Source organism: Myotis myotis, unplaced genomic scaffold (assembly GCF_014108235.1).
Source record: "Myotis myotis isolate mMyoMyo1 unplaced genomic scaffold, mMyoMyo1.p scaffold_m19_p_9, whole genome shotgun sequence".
NCBI lineage: Eukaryota > Metazoa > Chordata > Mammalia > Chiroptera > Vespertilionidae > Myotis > Myotis myotis.
This window is the reverse complement of record NW_023416401.1, coordinates 74,731,458-74,750,842: the sequence shown is the minus strand read 5'-3', so window position 1 is coordinate 74,750,842 and position 19,385 is coordinate 74,731,458. Positions and strand designations below refer to the sequence as shown.

Below are 19,385 nucleotides of genomic sequence, written 5' to 3'. Positions count from 1 at the left end.
AGTGAATTGAAAGGTTTTTGGCCATGCACATGTTGAGAAACTCGCTTCTTAAGAGTTTCCACTACAGTTTTTGACATCAGGGACAACTAATTAGGTGCCCCAGTATGATAAAATGAATGGTTCACGTTTTGGGTGGCCAGCCACGCAGGGAAATTAAGGTACTCTAGAAGACTTTGGGAAAGTCATATGATGCCCAAACCCTTTACACCGTCTGCTAGGTGACAGCAGTGATCTGTGACCAAGTGTACGCCTCTGTGTCACCCAGAAATCAGAGCACTCTCTCCCTCAGAGATCACATCCTCCAGCTGGGATTTGATTCACACACACACACACACACACACACGCACACGCACACGCGTGCGCACATGCACGCATTTACGTTGGGCCTTTCATGTTACACCTGGCTGAGGATCCATGAAGCCCGGACCCCTTTCTCTCTGAGAGAAAGGGAGTGAATTGCCAACTGTTTTCTTCTTAGTCATAGTAGGTTATACTGCATAACTGTGGAGTTTTCATCTTCAATTCTGAATATACTGAAGTGTTCCTTAGCTCAATGTATCTGAGATGGATGACATTATTTTAAAATTTCACTATAGCAGTGTGGCACAGCGGTGACATAGTTGAGCTAGGTTAGCCCGAGTTCAAATGCTGGCTCTCCTCTTACCCCTATAAGTTTCCTAAACTCTTAGCCTTGGGCTCCCGTCTGATAAATGGCGTATTGTGAGGATTACATGCAACAATGCATATAAACCATTAAGTGGAGTTCTTGGTATATAGTCAGTATTCAACAAACGCAACTATAATTATGATCATACTTATTTTATTACTGCTATTGTTTAAAAACCCATTTTCTTATGTTTTCTAAAGCCCCAGGTTAGTGCAAATGATAAGGATTGTTCAGAGACTTCCATTCACACTCCAGAGAACTCATTTTGAAGATTTATTTTTTTTCATAATGCCTATTCCTCAAACCCCTCTGGCTTCCCACCATCCAGACCATAAATAATTGTCAGGGCCAAGTAGATTATTAATCAAATGGAGCCTAAAGAAAATACTTGGGATTTGTTTTAATTGTGGCTGAAAGAGCTTTCCACGCTACACTGGCTTATAAAGATGCCTGGAAGTTAAAAATGAAGTAAATTTGAGTAAAATCTCCAGCTTTTGGAGCATTATGTACATCAGCCTGAGAGTCTGTGAAGAAAAAAGAAGTCCGATAATCAACACTTTTCAGAGAGAGGAATCTGTTTTAGACCAATTTTTTTTTTTAAAGTTGGGATATGTAATCTGTCCCTTTCTTCGTTTGTTCTTATAAATTGGAAGGAACTTCAAAGGCAAACAACATTTTGAAGTGCTTTTGCCCTAACTCTTGGGGATAATATACCTAAAAAACTGGTCTTTTGTTGTGAGAGAGACTTAGCATTTTTCTTTCAAAGGCAATCATCATTTTTCTAAATAAACTCCACTGGTTTGATGCTCTTTTCTCTACTTGAAACACATTTTCTCCTGTTGCCCAAGCAGGGTATTTGCAATTGAGTGATCTTGCTTCTCTTTGTTCTCCCCATCTGATGTGCCTTTGATAGCGGATGGTTTCTCGCTCTTTGGGAGCAAGTCCAGATGACCTGAAGGACCCGATTAAAATCAGCATCCCTCGCTATATTCTCTGCGGGCAAGGCAAGGACGAGCACTTCGAGTTTGAGGTCAAGGTAAGTGTTTGCTCTTCTTTACTCGTCTTGAGGAATGGAGGCTTGTGGCCAGGCAGTGCTTTCCTCTGGCTTTTTTTGTAAAAGGAGAGGAGGATACATGTGTGTGTCTTGTTTTACAAGCTACTGGCCACTCCCTTCCTTAAGCCAGTATGTGAAAGTCTTAACTGTGTAGCACAGAGAGAGAAGTTATCCTGTAGAAGGTGGTGGTGGTTGGGGAGTCAGGCAGACATGGAAGTTGCTATCACTCCCCAGCCCCACAGGTAGGGTGACCAGCAATCCCAGGCGACCCAGGATTTTCCTGCATTCTGCATTGAAAGGTCCATGCCCTGGGCAACCTGGTGTGCCAGGCAAGCCGGACAGTGGTCACCCTACCCAGGGACTTGAGCTCAATGTTCTTATCAATCAGAATGGGAATAATACTATTTATGTCATGGGATATCAGTGCATATAAAGTACTGAGTATAGTGTCTGGAATGAGATAAACAGTTATAGCTATTGCTATTATTTCTATTGCTGCTTTTATTATTGTTTTTATTATTACTAACGGAAGGTTTCCTAATCTGTCTTAGGTATTATTCAATTTATACTATTTTTCAGGAAGAGATGTGTCTCTTTCCTTACATCGTACTTTCCAAAATAATGACTTCATCTTATTCCTAATTTATTTCTATTGACTCATAACAGGCATTTCATTAAATATTGTTGGCCACCATCCCCTCCTCAAGGAATTAATGACTAATCACGCATCTTCATTTTCAAGGGTAGAGGAGGGTACTGATGTAATGACATTCACCAAAGTCACCAGTCTGTGGCTGCACAAAGGTGTTCTCAGAGGGGGTCTCGGTCAGATAAACACCAGGCTAGGAATCTGGATGCTGACTTTTAGGCTCTTGTTCTACTGAAGTTAACTGAATGACCCTAAGTGTTTTATCTTCCCTGAGCCTGTTTCCTCAGAGGTGAAGTGAGGACAATGGATAGTACCTTGAATTTCCAAATTTCTTCTTAGCTAAGCCCTTGGTGGAGCTGCTACTGGGGGAGGCTGGGGAGGGAGTCTGAAGCCGGCCCTCCTCGCTTCCCTGCTGAGATGAACCTCCAGAACCCCTGGGCCCCAGGTGATTCCTCCCTTTAGGTGTGCATGTTCTTTCAGTCTCCCTGGAGAAACAGTGCAAATAATTGCTGCTATATGGTGTCCTTGATCCAGTAATCTCCCCTGTCCCTGATTTAACGCCTCATTGCTGCTCAGTTCCTTTTCAGCCATTTGAAATTGTGTGTGTATATGCGTGTGTTGTGTGTGTATGTGTGAGTAGAACTCCTATTGTGCATACATGTACTGGTCTATACATACATAGACATAATTTCTGAAGCTGTGTTTGTATTATATCCCTATTTTTAAGTAGAGGACACCAGCTCAGATTTTTGAATTCTTCAAAAAAGAACTCAACAGCTGTGGAAGGCATGCAATGATTTTAATGGGCCTAGATTTATTTTATTTTAATAGATAAATGTTTTAATAAAATACAACTATTAAACCAATTTCATGCATAAAGTTTAAGATATGGATACTTAATCATTTTAAAACTGGGTTGACTTAGTATGATCTAATTTATAGGTGGAATCTGAAAAACAAACAAAAGCCCAATCTCATAGATACAGAGAACAGACTGGTGACTACCAGAGGACTGGGGGGCTGGAGGCGGGCAGAAGAGAAATGGGTGGAGCCCAAAGGCTGCAGTTATAAAATGAATATAGTTAATAAGACTGTATTCCATAGTGATTATAGTTAATAATACTGTATTCCATATTTTAAAGTTGCTAAGAGAGTGAAAATTTTGTGTAACTATGTATGATAACAGATGTTAACTATATTTGTTTGGTGATCATTCGCAATATATATGTACATATTTAATCACTATGTTGTATACCTGAAATAATACATTATATTGTCAATTATATCTAAAAAAGAAAAACTAAGTTGATTTAAATAAAAACTTCATGCAAATAATACTCCGCATATGCAAATCTGGCCAAAATTATGAAGATGCTACTGTAAAGGCAACTTAGAGAAGGTACAAAAAATCACAGGATGCCTTTTAGAATTTAGGCTTTCACTTCGAAATATGAAGTCCAAATCCAAAGAGTTTTGCTTTCTTTGAACTTAACAGAGTCAAGTTCTGAAAGCATGTCACTGTTCTGCTTCCTCTTTATGCTTATCCCAATGCTATCGTCATTAGCACCAGGAATGGCATGGGAGCATTTCCTGGAGAATTCCTAGCTCCCCATGTGAACAGGGCTGCCTGATGTGTTCACAGGGGAGCAGAGGGCCTCACATTCTCTGGGGGTTACCCAGTCACAGAAGTGTCAGGGCCCAGAACTAGAAGCAAGCATAGCATGAATATGCTGTCTCTCCCTTAACAAAATGAACAGAAATGGCCGAGCTCCAGCAAAGGACTAGCTGCTGGAATGGGGCTGGGTGCACTGCCATCCTGTCCCGTCTCCTCTGGTACCCTCAGCAAGTCAGGCAACCTCATGTGCAAAGGTGATGATGAAACCACCCACTGGGTATGCAGAGTGCATGAGTTTAGGTATGGAAAGTGCTTAGAGTAGTGCCTGCCACATAATAACTGCTGGATAAGAGTTTGTTATTAGAAATAAATTAATTAATTTTAAAAAGATTATGCCCTTGGAGTCCTCTTAATGACTCCCAGTGTTCAATTGTGTCTTTATAAGGATTTTGTATTTTCCAGGTTTCTTTTTTATTATTCTCCCTCAATATTTCCACTTTTAACATTGAGTATGCGACCTTCTCCATCCATCATTTGACTATTACATTCAGAGGCAGTTTTTCTAGAACAAGTAGTCACACTTAGGGAAGAGCTTGCTACCCCTAGTTCTTCTCTTGGTGAGCCAGTAGCTTTAAGAAGTCTGAGGTAAAAATTATTAATTGGAAAAGAGTCTGTTCTATTTAGTTTTAGATCTTCTTACAAAGAAAATCTTCTGGTAATGTATATAGATATGCTATTACATTCTATATTTTAGAAAAATATTTTCTGCTTCTCCTTAAAAAGATGTATAATTTTATTTTTTCTCCGCCCCCCATGATGCTCTTAACAGTCTTCTGAGGTCCTGAAGGCACTTAGCAGGGCATGGTGCCCTCTGTGATCAGCAGAGCAGGGTCTTGACACCCAATTGACTATGCAGCTTGCTGGTGTTTGCTGCCAGTCCATCTAGCTTAGATGGCAGGCCCCAGGGAGCCTGGGAAGAGATGGCACATGGACGTGTGGCTGCCCTGGAATTCACCTTTCAACTCTTCCTAAACCCTCCGGTTCCTCAGCCTCCTACCTTTTCCTGCCCACCCTTATTTAGATAGAATTTATTAGTTATTTAAATAATTCCTTCTTCCTGGCCATTTTCATTTTCATCCCCAATCTGGTAACTTCAGTACTCTGTTCATTGAGGAATGAAGCGGTGGTGAGCCTTGGACTGGAATGTGAAAGGGATGCTCAAGGTGGGGTTCCGGGAGTGGCCTTTGTGGGAGAAAGTGGTTCTCCAATGCTCATCTGACCCCTGATGGGGCCTGGGGAGGTTTCCATCACTGGGCTTTAAAATGAGGAAAACATAGCTTTTCATCAAAGATATTAACTCAAGAAGACTTTCACATAGCTTCTTTCCTTTGGGGATGAAAGACAACTTTTACGAAAAAAAAACAAAACGGTGATAATAGCTAAGTATATAGGTTTTTGTTTTTTTGCTCACATTTTTTCAGTCAACTCTGTTGTACCATAATATACTTGCCATGAAACGGACCCATTTCAAGTGTAGTTTGATGAGTTTAGACGTATGTATACACCCATGTAACCAATTAAGATTTAGAACTTTTCAGTCATTCCAGAAGTTTCTAGCCAGCGCCTCCGCCCTGCCACAGGCGAGCGCTCATTTGCTCTCTGTGGGTCAGAGGAGTTGTGTCTGTCCACACCTGCCTTGTGAGTGGACCGGGCAGCACTTTCTCTTTTGCACCTTCCACTTTAGTGATGTTTTGGAGACTCATCTGTATAGCTGAGTGCAACAGTAATTTGTTTCTTTTAATCACTAAATAGCCTCGTCTTATGTGGGTGCATCACCATCTGTAGGTTGGTGTTTGTTTTAATGTCCTTCTTTGACAATACAAAAGTGGTCATCTCCATGTTGTACCCCCCTCTTTATTCTGCTGGTCCTTGGAGGACACAGGCCCGGGAAGCCCTGGGTCAGGACATCAGCTCCCACTGTCCATGCAGTTACACCTTCCCGTGCAGCCCAATAGCACATCCCTCTGGGGCTGTGTCCATAGTCACTTCCAGAGATGGATGTCTTGCTCGCCGATGGGAGAGACAGGCTGAGAAGCTGAGGGGTGCCAGTTGGGCTGCTCTCTGAGAGCACATTCGTGCTGAATATCACTGCGTGTCCCGCTGGTCGCAGAATGTCCCTGCACAGTACGTGCTGGCACCAAACCGCAGGTGACACCGCTGGCTGGACTACAGCAGTCATTTTACCTCCTGCTTCAAGTGCTTCTCAGTGACTGATATGTGAAATCCATTACACCGCATTATTCTTGCCTTTTTCTGTTACCCAGGGTTTCAGAATGGGTAGAATTTTATTTTTAAGTGACATTTCAGCGTGATGCAAAACACCGGCCTAGGAACTTGGTAGTTAAGGCTGATAAAGGCTGTTACACCCTTGTTATAGAAATAAGCTGATGTTTCCAGCATTGTTTGAAATGTCCTGCCTTTTAATTTACATATTAACATGGTAATATAAAGAGACAAGCCAACACTGGTGTGTGTTTTCAAATATTTTGTTTCCTGAGAGTTTTTATCCTGTGAAAACTGAAAGATTGTCTTCGGGTTCCTTCCCTAGAGCAGTGACATCTACTGTCCCCCCGCCCCCTCCTCCCATCGCCTGGTTTACTGCTTTTGCAGCAGGGGTCACAGCCCTCAGTCACGCTTGTTGTGTTTATTGCTCACCTTCCCTGTAGATGTGCACTCCATGGGCCTGTCAGTCTGCAGCATCGGGTGCCCAGTCCTCGCCCAGGGCCTCACTGGAAGTGGTCGCCCAGGGAGGTTGCTCAGTCCCACGACCCACAGCCCTGCCACAGGCGTTCTCACTGGACACAGCCTGCTTAGAGCTTCGGGATGTGGTGACCATGTGTCCTTTGTAAACATCCCCCCAGCCCAGCCCCCTTCCCGCTATGGGCTCCTCATGTTCTGTCTGCAGATGGTTCAGTCAAAGGTTAGTCATCTCACTCCTTGCCTTCTGCAGGATGCGGCTGGCTCTCTAGCCATCCGGTGAGGGTGTGGGCAAATCCCGTGTCTTGACTGTGTTTGAGTCCAAGACATCTGATGCCTCCCACCTCCCTGCCTCCCTCCCACCTTCTCCACTCTGCCCTCCAATATACCTGTGCACATGTACATACGCATACATACACACGTGTGCACACTCACACACACACGCACACACACACACTCAGCATGTGTGCACACGTCCTGGCTCTGGCAGTCGCCAGCACCCGAAGTGTAGTTAAGTTATGTTCTGGGCTGTCTGCAGGTGTCCACCTGCCCACTGTCCACCTCTGGGTCCACCTCTGGGCACACTCCAGCCCTTGCTCCTGGGAGTGCATGGCATAGCACCCTCTCCTTCAGGAGCCTGGCCCCTGTCACACTCCCCCTGCTGTTCAGGTCCGGCAGGGCTCTCCTGTCCTTGCGGGGCTGCAGGCAGTCAGCCCTTTTGCCTGGAATCACTTTGGTCCATCTGCTGATCAGGGCTGCCCTTTACCTCAGATAAACAACATCCAGACCCAACCTGTCCTATTTTTAACCATCTGATTCTTGTTCAAGGCAGCAGTCTCCTCCTCTTGCCCCAAATGCCACCTTGTTTGGCTGTACGTCCTGGTCAGTGGCCTGAACAGAAAGGGAGAAGCAGAGAGAACAAGGATAATGAGTGACAGCATGAAAGTATGATCTGAAGGGAGTTTCCAGCAGGCAACCCACAAATAATTCCCAAGAACCCAAGGCAGTGGGGCTGTTCCCTTTCCAGTCATGTGGGCTAGACATGTGGTGAGCCCTCTCTGCTAATTCCAGTCATTGCAGCCCTGGAACTGGGAGGTGCTGAGCACTCTCATGTCTGCTGGGCCCCCGAACAGAGGGGCCCCTGAAGGTGAGAAGCTGTGAGTTACAAAACTTGACATTTTCGTATCTTGCTTTTATAACTGAAGGACCACGTGATTGGGACTCCGGTACCAGGTCTGGTGGCACTTCTTAACTTAAGGCTGTGGGAGCAAACCGGCGGTGGGTGATGTTTATTATTTGGCCTGAACAGGTGTTTAAAGTTTTGAGTGAGTTGTCAACATTTAAAACTTGAGAAATCAGACATGGAAATCCAGACTTGCCAAGTTTCTATAAAATGTCAGACAACACAGGGACCCCGGGCCGCCAATCCCACAGGGCAGCACTGACCCGAGCGCAGGGGCCTCTTCGAGTCAGGCTTGTGCTTCCGCTTTGCCACACACCCCAGAGCCCCTGTCCCAGAGGGGTCACCTATTAGAGGGGTAGCCTCTAGGTTCACACAGAGGCCCTGAGCACTGTACTCAGGGGCTCACTGACCTAATGAAGTCCCTGATCACGCAGTTTATTAAGTCAGTTTAAATGCCCACAGAGAAGCCTGGGAAGGAGGGGCAGGTGGGCAGAGCACACTACTTGACCCAGGGACACACCGTGTTCACCCGTCCTCTCTCTGCCACCAGGGTCTTTCCCACTGTTCTTACCAGGACAGAGTTTTGAGCAAGAAGCCTTGGCAGACACAGGGTACCCAGGGCAACGCACGCTTGCTCTGTGGGCGCATGGCTGCCGATGGCCTGCTGAATAGGTCTAGTTCTCAGGTGCATTTCTTGGGTAGAGCACACGTGGGACCAGGCTGGTTGTCACCAAGAATCGTCAATTCAGAGTTGACATAATGTCGGCCCAATGCAGGCATGACCGTGACTCAACACTTCCTGTATCTAAGTAGCATTCCTGTTGTTTCTGTCATATTTATTTCTTCTATGCTTGGCATGTCATATAGGTTATTGGGCTATGTTTAGCACATCTTACAAATTCTGTTGAGTCTCACAAGCTGCTTGCTTACTGGTTATCTGTTCTTACATATTCTGTGAGATTTGCCTGTAATGCATAAGCTTCCAGCTTACTTACTGGCTGTGTTTAGCCCTTCTTCTGAGCTTCATCCATCCTCTGTAGCATGGCAGGATTGAATGAGCTCAAATAATATGCAGGTGCCTGCTCTGCTCCCTGATATCTTACAGTCGCAGGGCCTCCTAGAGTTTCCTTCCTGACTGATCCCTGTAGGCATCTGAGTTTGCAACATCTTTTCAAGGGAGGACACGGACATCTATCAAACACCTTCCTCATCCTTTCAGGCACTTTGCCAGACATTTCCACAAATGAGGAAAATTGTAGCACAATGGGGGTTTTACTTGCATTTAATGAATTAGGAAATTATGAGTGACTTGCCAAAGGCCACACTGCTAGTAAGCACATCCAGGTACCGAATGTCTGTGTGAGATCTAAGTCTTCTACGCCATACTGGTTTCCTTACTTACTTATTTTAATGCACCTTCTAGATGTCTCTGATTACTTCACTTTTTAGAAGTTGAGGCCATCTTTTAGTTTTGTCTTAGGTATGGTGGCTGTTTCCAAATCCTTGCCTGTTCCCCAAATTTGCTGTTATCTTTGTGTGTGTTTTAACTTCTTATTTTCAATTCTGGCTGAGTCATGGGTACCCTCTAAATTGGGGCAACTGCTAAGCCTTGGGTCAGCCTGGAGCTTCTGATGGTGGAGAGGCCTGTCAGGAAGCATGAGGAGGAAATGCCCAGAAAATTTGCAGTTAGGGAGTTAAAGCAATCACATCTACAGCCAGAGAAATTTCTCTTTATTTGGCAGAACAGCAATGAGAGCCATTCCAGTCTATTAGATAAACTGTGCACTAATACATCTTTTAGAAATACTCCCAACTTGATGTAATACAAATGTTCAGAAGGATTTGTGAGTTGGCATCTGAACGTCTGCTTGTTAGTAACTTGATAGATCATCTCCCCGCTGTGTTTTAGCGTAGCTGAGATAAATGAAGTGTTGCATATGGTGTGGTCCATTTAGATTCAAATATTCAGCTTGTGTATTATTTTTAAACATAAATAACAAGTGAAAGAAATAACATTGGGGTTTGAAGAACCGTATTTTATCCTTGTTTATTTTAAGCACCCCTCCCATCTCTTTGAGAACTTTGTCTTTCACTGAAAAAAATTAAGAAAAAAACACACATTTATTTTCCCTGTGTTCACACAAAGCAACAAATCTTTTCTATTACTTTTTCTTGGGCAGTGTGTTTACCTTCACAAAGTAATTGCTGCATGTATGAGAAATGATGAAGAAGAAAAGAGATTGAGTCACAGGCACAGAAGAAAAGCAGTCATTACCTTGTGGCCATGCCTTGAATTTCCACTTCATTTTTTTTTCTTCTACAAAGATATATTAATATTTTTTCTAATTTCAGAATTTGTGGAGTTTTACATCTCTTCCTAGAATAAACTTCTCTCGAAATAAATCATAAAATGGGTTAAACTCCCTTTCTTGCAATTGCTACCCATGGATACCCTTGCCTTTTACTAGTGCATCATAGAAAACCTTTCTTTAGGAGCATGGCCACAGTGCTAAGAGTTGCCATTTATTGAGTACCCAAACACTCTGCTGGTTGCTTCACATTTTTTTTAGTTCATCTGCGGGTTAGGTATCGTGAGTCTATTTTACAGATGAAAAAAATGAGGCCTGGAGGAGTTGCTTAATTTAGCCAAAGCCACACAGCTTATTCGTGTCTGGGCTGAGTCAGGATCCACGTCTGTCTCCATCCAGAGCTTTATATTATTTCATTCTCCATTGGTGACTGGTAGAGAGTGCATTCTGTGCATTGCCTCTGAAGATTTGGATAATTTGAAGGAAAATTGCCCAGGCTGTCATTCTCATAACTTCCCACAGTTTCAAAGTAGAATAATTCCCCTTATTCTTCACCTGCTTCACAGAGGTGTTACGGGAAGAGAGAAGTACTTATTAGTAATGATCTTGGATTTGAAAGGCATCCATTGTATCAGAATCTTAGGGTCTTTGTGCATTCTTTCAGATTTACCTTCAGACTACAAAATAAAGTTAATATACTCACATAAATGGCATCCCTGTTTTGAAGGTGCTGAAATTGAAGCATAAAGCAGCCGTTATTCTTCTTGTCGAAGGCTGAGCTTTTGGTCAGCCAGAAAGCCCTGTTTGATTTTGCATCACTTCCTAGTTTGGGGTTCGGTATCAACTGCGAGGCTCCTTTCTTTATGACACACCAGCTTTAGACCAGGTTCAGAAGCCCAAGGCCAAAGGCTCTCTCTGTGCTTGTTGATGATACATCTGCTCAAATGGATGTCTGGAAGGTTTCCTGGATAATAAAGCTGAATAATCTTCCATCTACGTGGGTCTCCTGTTTTCAGGAATCTTCATTTTTCAAACTCCATACATCTCCTCTCCATGATGCTAACAGGCAGGGGCAGATCTGGCATTGGAGCTTAGACTCCCTGCTCCTTACAGCTCCTGGCTGTAAGACCATGCTCCTCCTGTGGGCACCCCACTTCCCTCAGGTGCCCCTGAGATGAAATTTGTGGAGTTAGTGGAGCTTTGGTCTGTGGAGCCCACTGCAATGGTGTGGGGATGTCTGCTTGGTTCAGGAACTCCTTATGCAGCTTTTGGGTGTGATTCAGTGGCAGCTGTTCCCTTGAGTGAGAGAATAGTACCCCTGGGTGGTCACTGACATGGTCTCTAGTCCTCTGTGACTACTTGGCTACAGTCCTCAGCACTCCTTTGGATTTCCTCAAAAGAAAGGTATGTAAACTTTCTTGAACTTTCTCTAGTTCCTCTAGAGAAGGAGATACATTGCACATCTCATAGCAAATAATGAAAATATCCCATTAGGCAATGATGTTCTCCCTCTCCTCCTTTCTAGATATCTTTTGGGAGCTCCAAGTGGTGCCTCTTGCTAAGTGGAGGGATTTAGCTCCAGCTTATGTCCTTGGCTTTTATCATCAAGCTTGTATACCAAAAGGACCTTGACACTCAGTATTTATTTTTTAAAAATGAAAATACTAATGCCAAAAAAAAAAATTTGTACTCTTTGTTTACTGCAGCATTATTTACAATAGCCAAGATTTGGAAGCAACCTTGGTGTGCATTGATAGGTGAATGGATAAAGGTGTGGTACATATATTCAGTGGACTATGACTCATCCCTAAAAAGAATGAAATCTGGCTATTTGTGACAACAGGAATAACCTAAAGGATATTATGCTAAGTGAAATAAGTCAAACAGAGAAAGACAAATATATACAATTTTACTTATATGTGGGATCTAAGAGAGAAAACAAATGAGCAAAAAAATAAATAAATAAACTCATAGATACAGATATCAGACTGATGGTTGGCAGAGGGGCAGGGGATGGGGAGATGGCCAAAAAAGATTAAGGGTATTAAGAGGTACAGACTTCCAGTTATAAAATAAATCACAGGGATATAATGCACAGCATAGGGAATATAGTCAATAGTATTGGAATATCTTTGCGCAGTGTCAGATGGTTATTAGACTCATCATGGTGATCACTTCATAAGGTATATCAATGTCAAATCACTATGAAACTAATATATTGTAATTCAACTATTATTTAAAATTAATTAATTTTTAAAAAGCAATTAAGGACCATGACACTTAGAAACAAAAGGCTCTTAATAGGGGATCGCCCACTGAAGGCAATTTAGAGGCCACCTTTTGTTTCTGCCTATGTTTTTCAGGAGTCTCACAACCTGCATTCAATTTATCCCCATAGCGTTTAACACAGCATTTCTTCTCCATCAACAGGAAAGAAATTGGGTAAATGACATTTTTTCTTTCTTTGTTTTACAATGCTTTACCCTCTCCCCTAATGCCTACATTTTAAAAACTTTAAACAGTTACTGGTAAGTCAGGAAAGGACTAAAATGCAAGTCACTCTACTGACCACATTTCAGGATAGAAAACAAATTGGAAAATGAAGTAGAAAAGTATTTATTGAAAAGAGACTTTAGGCCCCATTGTCTCCATTATTCATTTATTTATCATTGAACAAATATTTGGCACCTGTAGTGTGTGTGTGTCCGAAATCACCAGTGTTGTCTGTCCGCAGAAAGATTTGGTGAGGTTGACCAGGAGTAATTGAATGGCAGTCTGTGGTATCTATGGGATCGTTGTGATTAGTGGAATGTTGGCTTCTTTTACTACTTCTGGTGTAGTTCTGTTTGCAACAGTTGTCTGAAGAAATTTTAAGTAAGTATAGTGCATTAATGAATGCTACTAAATAGATTTAAACATTTGGAAAATATTTCATAAATTCTCAAACATGTTCATAGTTCTGTTGCTTCATAATATTATATTTTGCAAAACTCTGAAAAAATTTTGTTTAGTATATACTAGGTTGATATTAGACTACTTCCTCCAGACTTGCTAAATACAAGGAAATTTAGCCCATTTAAATGTTGTTGCCCTGATCGGGTGGCTCAGTTGGTTGGAGCATCATCCCATACACCGAGAGGTTGCAGGTTTGATACCTGGTCAGGTCACATACCTAGGATGTGGGTTCGATCCCCAGTCTGGGCGTGTACGGGAGGCAACCGATCAGTTTCTCTTTCCTTCTCTCTCTAAAAAATCAATTTAAAAAAACATATCCTCTAGTGAGGATTAAAAAAATTTTTTTAATAAATATTGTTTAAGGAAACCTGTAAGTAACTGTTTTATACAAGTTCTTTGTATAAAAACTTTTATTTCCTCCTTACATACACAGATAGATATACACTGCAAATATATAATGAGGACATCTTAAAATTGACAATCCTTAAACCAGTAAAATGTGTATGTAACATAAATTTGTGGCCAGCACTTAATTTAGAATTGTTTATAAGTAAATGCAGTTCATCTTGTAGCTATGTTTATGGTATTTAAGTTGTATTTGATCATTTTATGGCCCAGAAAAAATGGGTTTGTATCAGCAGAACCATTCAGCGAGAGAGAAGTAATGAATTTGCTCCGCAGTGATATGTAGTAATGATGCCCTACAGTCTCAACATCGAAGAAAATAATTAAGTGCTTTGATCTGATTTATTTGTCATACTGATCTTCTGTCTCTGCTCTCTGCATCAACCCTCATCCTATGCCCAGTTTTAATTTGGAGCAAAATAGGACTTTAATTCATAGTTTCCCTTTATGTATAGTGTTCCCAAACCTCATATGCGCTATTTCTGCAGCTCTAGGTGTGAAGGTGTCTCCGTTATGGATAAGAGCTTTGAACATGTCCTGTGGAGAGATGACACCTGTGATTGTCTTGTCTTCCCTCCTCCCATTTCTGCCATGACCACTGATCTGATGATCTTCATTCTTCATCATCATTGTCTTCATAAATTTACATGTTGATAGACTAGGGGGGATTGAAATGCTCTCTATATAAAGTAGGAAGTATGACCCTTTGTCATCCTTGTATTTAAGCTGAACTCAGGTGAAAATCTCATGAGTGAAAATGTTGGAAATCTATCTGTAGACTTGTGTTACAAATAATATTGAAAATGTACCATATTCTCAGTGCAGTTTTCAAAAATCATACTATTATGCCATTAATTCAAATAATCTGATTCAGGTGAACCTCCTAGAATGATTGCAGCAGGCCTTGTGCTCCCTTTTGACTGACCTGGGCCAAACCAGGAACCTTTACCTGATGTGAAAATCAAAATCATCTTGGCTATCTCTCAGCAAACTACTGACATGTAGTATAGTGCCCAGCACATAATTGTTGCTCAGTAAATGTTTATCTCTACAGCAAGAGTCCTCTCACCTCCACCTTAATTAGTATCAAAGGTTCATTCACTTTAAAGGCTTAAAATCTTGTAGGATAGGGAGGCATTTATATATGTAAGTAATATCAGTTATATACTGAGATGGCAGAGATGGTGAAGGATGGCTGCTTGTTCTACTGTGGGCATGCATGTGGGCAGGAGGGGATGGGGATGGCTTCAGGGTCTGTCTGGCATAGCTTGCTGGTAGGTAGTGAAATGCACTGAGATGGAATGTTCTAGATATTCTCCAGCAAGACTGTCAGGTTTTATTTTAGACACTTTGAATTTGAGGGTCCAGTGTGACATCTAAAGAAAGATGTCTCCAGGTTGGGTACTGGGTCTGCAGCTCAGAAGAAAGGTGGGAACTGAGACAGGAATTTGAGACTCATCAGCCTGTGCTTTAGGCTGTGTGATTCCCAAGGCTGGCTGTGCCTACCAGCTGCTGCTTGTCACCGTGACCTCAGGATGTGGGCTGATGTGCACCAGAGTTCCACCTACTCAGCTCATCAACAGAGACTGTGGGATAAAGGCCAGACAGAGAAATCTGAGATAAAGCAAAATATATTCATTGTGTTTTTATATTAACAATCATTGAGGGGCAGAAAGATTTTTTTCTCCTCTTTGTACGCATTTTCTTTCTCCTTCTTCCTCCTCTTCCTTTTTTCTCTGTGTTTTCTTCTCTCACTTTCCCCGCTGCTGTCCACTCTGGTGGCTGGTGACCTTTGTGGCAGCAACATTTTGTATGGGCTCATCACTGGGACAGAAAGGTCACCTATGGGGTTTCCTTTCTGCAACCCAAGGAGAGGGTTAGGGGATATTTTTCATAAGTTAACTGTCCCTCACTTTACATAGTCACATGCTGCTTATAACCAGATTTGGGAACTGGAGATGCATGCTTAAGTAGAGAGCAGATATTATTTATGTCTTATTTATGCAGCTAGATTAATGTTTTCAATTCTGGAGAAATTTGACATTCTAATAACTTTTTGTTAATTTTTAAATTATTTGAAACAGTTTTTAGTGACTTTTCCCTCTAATTAATGCTGATTTATTTTTATTTTTGTGGTTAACAGATTACTGTCCTCGACGAGACATGGACTGTATTCAGACGTTATAGTCGTTTCCGAGAAATGCATAAAACATTGAAGTTAAAGTATGCAGAGGTAAGGTGTGAAATAACTGTCTCCAATTAAGAACATTGGTTTTATAGAGTGGATGAGTTGATTGCATTGTCAACGCCCCGCCTTTAGACCTTTAGACATTAGCTCATAAGTGTCATCAGGTTTTATTTCAATTACTCATCTGTCAAATATATCTTTTTAATTTTTCTCCTTTGTTTCATTTCTGTTTTACACAGTTTAAACATTTTCTGAATATAAGATTTTGAAAGTGATAGTAAAGTGACAGTAAATGATTTTTTTCATAAATTTAAAATAAATATTTATCAGTTTACAACTTCTCAACTGTGAGTGACATCTATTAAAATGAAATAGTAATAAATTCCTTGGTATAGATTTACCCTTTTTTTCTCTTAAAAAAGACTATGTTAATGTTTAGACTTCTTAATGAGAAGTAAAGTCATAACAGTTAATTTGCCATCAGACATGGAAGGGAGATAAATGGTAAATGTGGCATGCATTAGACCAGATATTCAGTGTGATACATTAGTGATTTTTTTTGACAAAGATTAGTTTTTAAAATACTTTTAAACAAAAAAAAAAATTCTTAAAATTAATGCATATCCTCTAAATGAATGTATTATTATTATTTCCCTTCAACTAAAGAAAACCTTATAAGCACAGCTCTTTGGTAATTTGGGGTTAAACTGACTGCAAATCAATCAATAGATACTGCCTAATTAGGCTGTTTTCCCTAAGTATTTCCTTAACTTTTTCATGCCTTCCACTCTTTCTTATCTGATACACAGTATAAAGAGAATTACTTTTTGTAAGTAAAGTGATTCCTTGATGTGTAGAAAATATTGAGTCCCGGTAAGTTTAAGCCATATCTGAATTCTGTTGCTGAGCTTTCAAAATAGTATTCTATTTAAAATTGAAGACGTGCCCAGCCGGTGTGGCTCAGTTGGTTGAGTGTCTTCCCGTGCACCAAGAGGTTACTGGTTGGATTCCCAGTCAGGGCACATGCTCAGGTTTCAAGTTCGATCCCCGAAAGGGGGCGTGCAGGAGTCGATTGATGTTTCTCTCTCATCAATGTTTCTCTCTCTCTATTCCTCGCTCTAAAGTCAATAAAAAATATTTTTAAAATTTAATTTACACTTAAATAAATAAAATTGAAGAAGCTTCAGCTATGAATTATGGTTGTGTTTCCAAGAGGCTTTAGTTCCAGAAGTAACTGCTTCAAAGTCAAGTTGTTAAGTTTGTTCTGCAATTTTCTCTTCATGTCCAAAGTTTATATGGACAATAAAAAGTGAGAGTATTGTGTACATATTGAATGTACAGAGCAACTTGTTTTTCAAGTGAGTTTTGCAGTTCCTTAACTGGTTATAAGCTACGACCTAAGTACTTTAACAGTGTATAAATAGTCATATCAACATTCAAAGTTCCCAAATCAATGGGAAAAATAATTTGCTTGAAACAAAAAACCAAAAAGTTTACCAGGGATAAATTACACACACACACACACACACACACACACACACACACACACACCACACACACTATACATATGTTATTAATTAGTAATGTATTTCATATCAGTTTTCAGTGCCATTCTATGGGGCATATTTTTTAGATTCTAGTAATACAGAAGTGGACAAGAACAAAAATGCCTTCTCATATATCTTAAATTCATATGGGAACAGACTTGTCTTGTGTCACACAACTGGTGAGCAGAAGCTAGTGTAGAATCCCAGGAAGTTTGATTCTATTTTTTATTCCTAAACAAACAATAATATAAAAATAAAAATGAGGGGGAAATATCTAAAACTGCAGTAGCATCTAACTCTAGATCTAGGTAAATCTTATTTCAGTGAGACAATAACAATGACCATTTAACATTTTCAAGGTGAAGCTTATATATCAAGTTGATTATCAGCTATATATTTTTTCTGTAAAGTTGATTTCTCTTCTGTATAGCCTAACTTCACATGCATAGTCTTACTAGCTAAGCATTTATTGACAATTAAAATGAGTAATCTGGTTATTAGGTATTCATCAATTATGATTGCCCTTATTTTTAGCAGTTTCTTCTGAATTCTAAATAGGTTTACCTTTAGTTTTGAATTAATTTGTCTTTTTGGTAGACTGACATGTATTGTGCAAAATAATCAGCCCTATGTCTTTTTTTTCTCTGTTCCCCTTCATTGACTTTGTATAGAATCTTAATCATGTTAAACCCTGCATTTTCAAATTCCACATCTATAAAATGACAGTACCACAGGTAGTTTGTAAACATTTTGAGAGACTCAGATAAAGTATGTTATTGAAAGCACTATGAAGTAGTACACAGCATCTGCTAGAGAGCATGTCTGAAATTTTCTCAAGCAAATTGTTTCCACAGCGCTCTTTATCTGTATAGAAACTATGTCATTGTTTTACTCTGTTAAAATCAGTGTAATGCTTTTAAATATCAATAAAGGTATGTGCTCAGGTACAAAGCCTCCCTAAGTGACCTCTTCTCTCGATGGAAGAGGCAGAGTTACTATTCATGTTTAGTGTCTATGAAGTCCACATCATAGAGTCCATCAAGCCAAAAACATAGCTCTTCAAGGAGCTGAAAATAAACACTTTCAAACCACATTCCCTTCAACCACTGGAATGCATAGTGAAGACCTAGTGTTCCCTCCTCCTTCCTCCCCTTTTGAGCGAGTGCCTAGTAGCCTGTGATGTATTTAATAAAGTAGGAGGACACAGGGCTGGGATATCAGAGGGTTCTTGAGAGGTTCAGAGATGCCAACCTCTGTGATTTTTAGAGGACTTTGTTTTAGTACTTTCAACAAGGAGTCCTCCCTCGAGAGCGAGAGCCTAATAGGCTCCTTCCCTCTCTGGGACACGTCTCCCAGTGAACGCAGATAAGCACTGGAGTCCATTACTGAGGACCCTTTTGTAATCTTGGCTGAGAGTGATTCTGAAGCAGGTTTGTTGTGTTGGTCTGCCTACAGTCAAAAGGATGAACCATGAAATTGGGATATTTTATGTATTAAAATGTTCAAACAAAATAAATGCTAAGGGAACTTTTCATGGCTCTGTGTAGTGAGAGCATAAGTTAGTGGGACAGGCCATCTTGCCTATCTGTATCATAACTTAGTTATGGTGACATTAGAGACCCCGAATTTCAAATAGAATCAGCCTCCATCAGCCCATCTCCAGAGGGCTTCCTCCTGCAGAGCTGAGGGGAAAATATTTCCAAAGCCTTCAGGTGAAACATGAAAGATTTCTGTGTGAGAGCAACTCTTCTCTCTCCCATCTGGCATGTCTGAATGCCCAGTAAATACCAGTGAGACTGAAGGAAACGATTAGGCAAGAGGTTATTTAATTGGTATATGAGACTTTCAGATCGTGCTGATAGAACCATTTCTCATCTTCTTTATTTTCCAAGTAATTTCCCCAAAGCAGCACCAGAAAAGAGGAAGAAAAGAAACTGGCCACTGGCCTTGTGTTTGTCTTGGACAGCTATGTGCCATCCATCACTGAAATGCTTTCGAAACAATTTTGTAAACAGCATTCCAAATTTAATATAAAAATTGCAAATCTACTCACCAC

At 40.9% G+C, this 19,385-nt stretch overlaps 1 protein-coding gene across 3 annotated transcripts in view; it reads left to right on the top strand.

The window, feature by feature from the left end:
• Positions 1-19,385, top strand: part of KIF16B (kinesin family member 16B) — a 278,501-nt gene that overhangs the window by 210,339 nt on the left and 48,777 nt on the right. For 2 of the 3 annotated variants that reach the window (XM_036321856.1, XM_036321854.1), the window contains exons 23-24: positions 1,581-1,703; positions 15,738-15,827. In XM_036321856.1, the coding sequence (XP_036177749.1) occupies positions 1,581-1,703; positions 15,738-15,827 (213 nt within the window). The remainder of the gene's footprint in view (positions 1-1,580; positions 1,704-15,737; positions 15,828-19,385) is intronic. The other variant, XM_036321857.1, reaches the window with a different exon arrangement.